The sequence below is a fragment of the Mandrillus leucophaeus genome, unplaced genomic scaffold (assembly GCF_000951045.1).
Source record: "Mandrillus leucophaeus isolate KB7577 unplaced genomic scaffold, Mleu.le_1.0 Scaffold12, whole genome shotgun sequence".
NCBI classification, from domain to species: domain Eukaryota; kingdom Metazoa; phylum Chordata; class Mammalia; order Primates; family Cercopithecidae; genus Mandrillus; species Mandrillus leucophaeus.
This window is the reverse complement of record NW_012100320.1, coordinates 458100-461203: the sequence shown is the minus strand read 5'-3', so window position 1 is coordinate 461203 and position 3104 is coordinate 458100. Positions and strand designations below refer to the sequence as shown.

General features: G+C 41.0%; 1 protein-coding gene across 1 annotated transcript in view; it reads right to left on the bottom strand.

Annotated features, from left to right (window-relative positions):
- TLN2 (talin 2) overlaps window positions 1–3104 on the bottom strand; it is a 294008-nt gene that overhangs the window by 194320 nt on the left and 96584 nt on the right. Inside the window, exon 5 of the mRNA XM_011967667.1 lies at window positions 1284–1413. Within this exon, the coding sequence (XP_011823057.1) occupies window positions 1284–1413 (130 nt within the window). The remainder of the gene's footprint in view (window positions 1–1283; window positions 1414–3104) is intronic.

The following is a 3104-nucleotide window of genomic DNA, read 5'->3' as shown; positions in this document are numbered from 1 at the left end:
TGATATTCCAAGGAGCTCCTGGGGGCAAAGAACCAGAAACAGCCCTACTAACGTGAGGGTCAGGGAGGTGGCCACATCAAATTAAATGAGGGAGCTTCAGCTAGTTAAGTCATATTCACACTGTGGGGGGAAAACAGGTAACAAACTGGAACACTTTTTTTTCAAAAACAAATTTTTAAAAATCAGACTCTGATTTCCTCTTTCTTCCAAAATGCCTTTGGAGACCTTCCTACATTTTCACAGGGTTGTAGTCACTATGATAATACAGAATCTCCAGTGCTAAGTAATTGCTTTCATAAAGGTTTCCTAAAAATGCAGTAGTGAAATCGTACCCAAAGAAGTCACACTTACAGTAAAACTTACGTCACATTCAATTCTCTCATCTAGCTGGGCGCGGTGGCTCACGCCTGTAATCCCAGCACTTTGGGAGGCCGAGACGGGCAGATCACGAGGTCAGGAGACCGAGACCATCCTGGCTAACATGGTGAAACCCCGTCTCTACTAAAAAATACAAAAAATTAGCCGGGCGAGGTGGCGGGCGCCTGTAGTCCCAGCTACTCGGGAGGCTGAGGCAGGAGAATGGCGTGAACCCAGCAGGCAGAGCTTGCAATGAGCTGAGATCCGGCCACTGCACTCCAGCCTGGGCGACAGAGCCAGACTCCGTCTCAAAAAAAAAAAAAAAAAAAAAAAAAATTCTCTCATCTATAATAATTTTGGGGAAACACTGCCACAGAGGACGTCATGCAGAAGAAGGCAAGACAGTGTCAAACAAGAAGTGTCTGAAGGAACTGGGCTCCCTTTGCATGAAGAGAAAACTAAGATAGGCAAGTCTATTTTCTTCAAATATTTGAAGGGCTTCATTAGAAAGGAGGCAGACTTGTTCTCTGGGGAGACTAATGGAAGCCACAAGAAGAAAAACTGTCTAATAATCAATCATATGGACTGTCGTCATAAGTACCCAAGGAGATAGTGAACATCTACAGGGCTCGTATAGAATAGAAGGCAGCAATGGGCAGAAGGCTGAACTACACATGACTTTCCATTTGAAAATCTCCTTGTTTTGGAGAGGGAAATGAAAGCCCTCCACTATGACTTAGTGAGAAGTCCAAATGTTTCATGTATTGGCAGGTTGGGAGAATGGACACACCCTCTGGGGATTGGGCAGAACTCGGCATGTTAAGACATATTCAAAGTTGCCTAGAGATCAAATGCAGGCGGAAAAAAGAAGAGGCCTGTAATTAAAAACTAAACAAAAGATATAATGAAGGTTTATGAATGCTCACCTATTCTGCTACAAATAGTGACCAGGAGCTCCCCCACAGTCTTGGAATCATCCACCATCACCGTCTTCACAGATCCATCCAGCATCCGGATTTTCTGAGGTCTCTGTTTCTTTTTATATTCCAAAATATCCTAGGAGCACAAACCACACACAAATTTCACACTGTGTGGGAAAATAAATAACAAACTTGGGACACTTTTCTTTAAAAAACGAATTAAAAAAAAATCAGAGTAGACTCTGATTTCCTCTTTCTTCTAAAACATCTTTGAAAACCTTTCAAAGTTTTCAGGGGATTGTTGCCACTATGATAAAACAGAATCTCCAGTGCTAAATAACTGCTTTCATAAAGATTTCTTAAAAATCTGATAGCAAAATTGTGCCCAAAGAAGTCATACTTATGCCTCACAATTACTGAAAACTATCCTCAGTGAAATGAAAGTAGAGTATGACCTCCTGAAAGGCTGGGAATGATCTGTTCTTAGGAGAATTAGCAGAGGGAGGTGACTACTTGCCTTTTCAAAAGACAGCAGTGTGTCTCCAATTATCTTTTAACACTGTCATAATCAACTTTTATGATCTCTATGTCTTTACTATCTGCATATAAAAATGTTTTTAATTTTTTACTATAAACACATTTTTACCTTATATATTATAAACAATGAAAGACATAAATAGCATCCTCATCGTTCTTCACAGCAGTGGCATATCACAGTAATAGTGGTTTTCAAAATAGTGTGCTGAAATACATTAATGACAAGACCAAACAGGGGTAACATGTTCGGGGGGATATTTTTAAGTAACTTGTTGACTACACTTCCTAAAACTAGAACTATGAACTTCCTAAAACTAAACTATTAATTTCTTATCCAAATTAATTGGCATCACCTATTTCACTCTGACTTTATGGACCACCCATCAATCTGATGGGTCCAGTTCATCCTACATACCAAAACCCGGTATCTTGGAGGTTAAGCTGACCAAAACGTTTAATATGTTTTCACTCATGACTTCTCCCTACTTCCATAACACAACCACTTTTGTTGTTGCTGTTACTACTACTGATCATTATTAAACTCACATCTCAAATTGAAGTTTCTTTTTCAGAAACAAAACACTAATATTCAGTCTCTAACTACCGTTAGGGTTACATTTCGTTTTCCCTCTCATCTGTTCTTACTTCTCATCACCAGGCATAGGAATATCTCTTCCATACTTATAGCAAGATGCCGTATCTTATCTCACAATTACCAAATCCAACAACGCCACGTAGAAACTACTTAAAGTACTAACCTCAAACTGCTTCAATCCTTCTATGGAATCTCAAGAATTTGGATATCTGGTATTTTCCATCACCACCTGAACAGCCCTTAGAGAGTACAATGCATCGAACTATTAATAAGATGCCCTTGAATCAAAATAGCGTAACCGTGTTGGCGTCTATGGAAGGCCCAGGGACAAAGGGATGAAGAAACAGCACTGGGATCGGCAGCATACCCCATTCCGCAACATGTAGTAATCCAGTGTTCTGCCCGCTTCCAGCCAGATCCCTTTCCTGGGGTCTTCATCCGAAAGAAACAGTCCATAGTCAGAAGCTGAAATATAGATAGGAAGAAAAACAGTAGGCAAAGTGGTGATGAAGCCATCGCTGACTTCCAGGCGCTGAGCCTGCTGACTCAGCAAGGATGTGGGTGTTCTCCTTCACCAGACAGAAATGTTTCGTTTTGACAACACCAGCAGCCGCCGGGACTGCAGCAGATCTGGAGGAGTAAGAGTTGAGTTGCAGAAGCAACGCCCACAACTAAGGTCTGTGTTTCCTAAAACC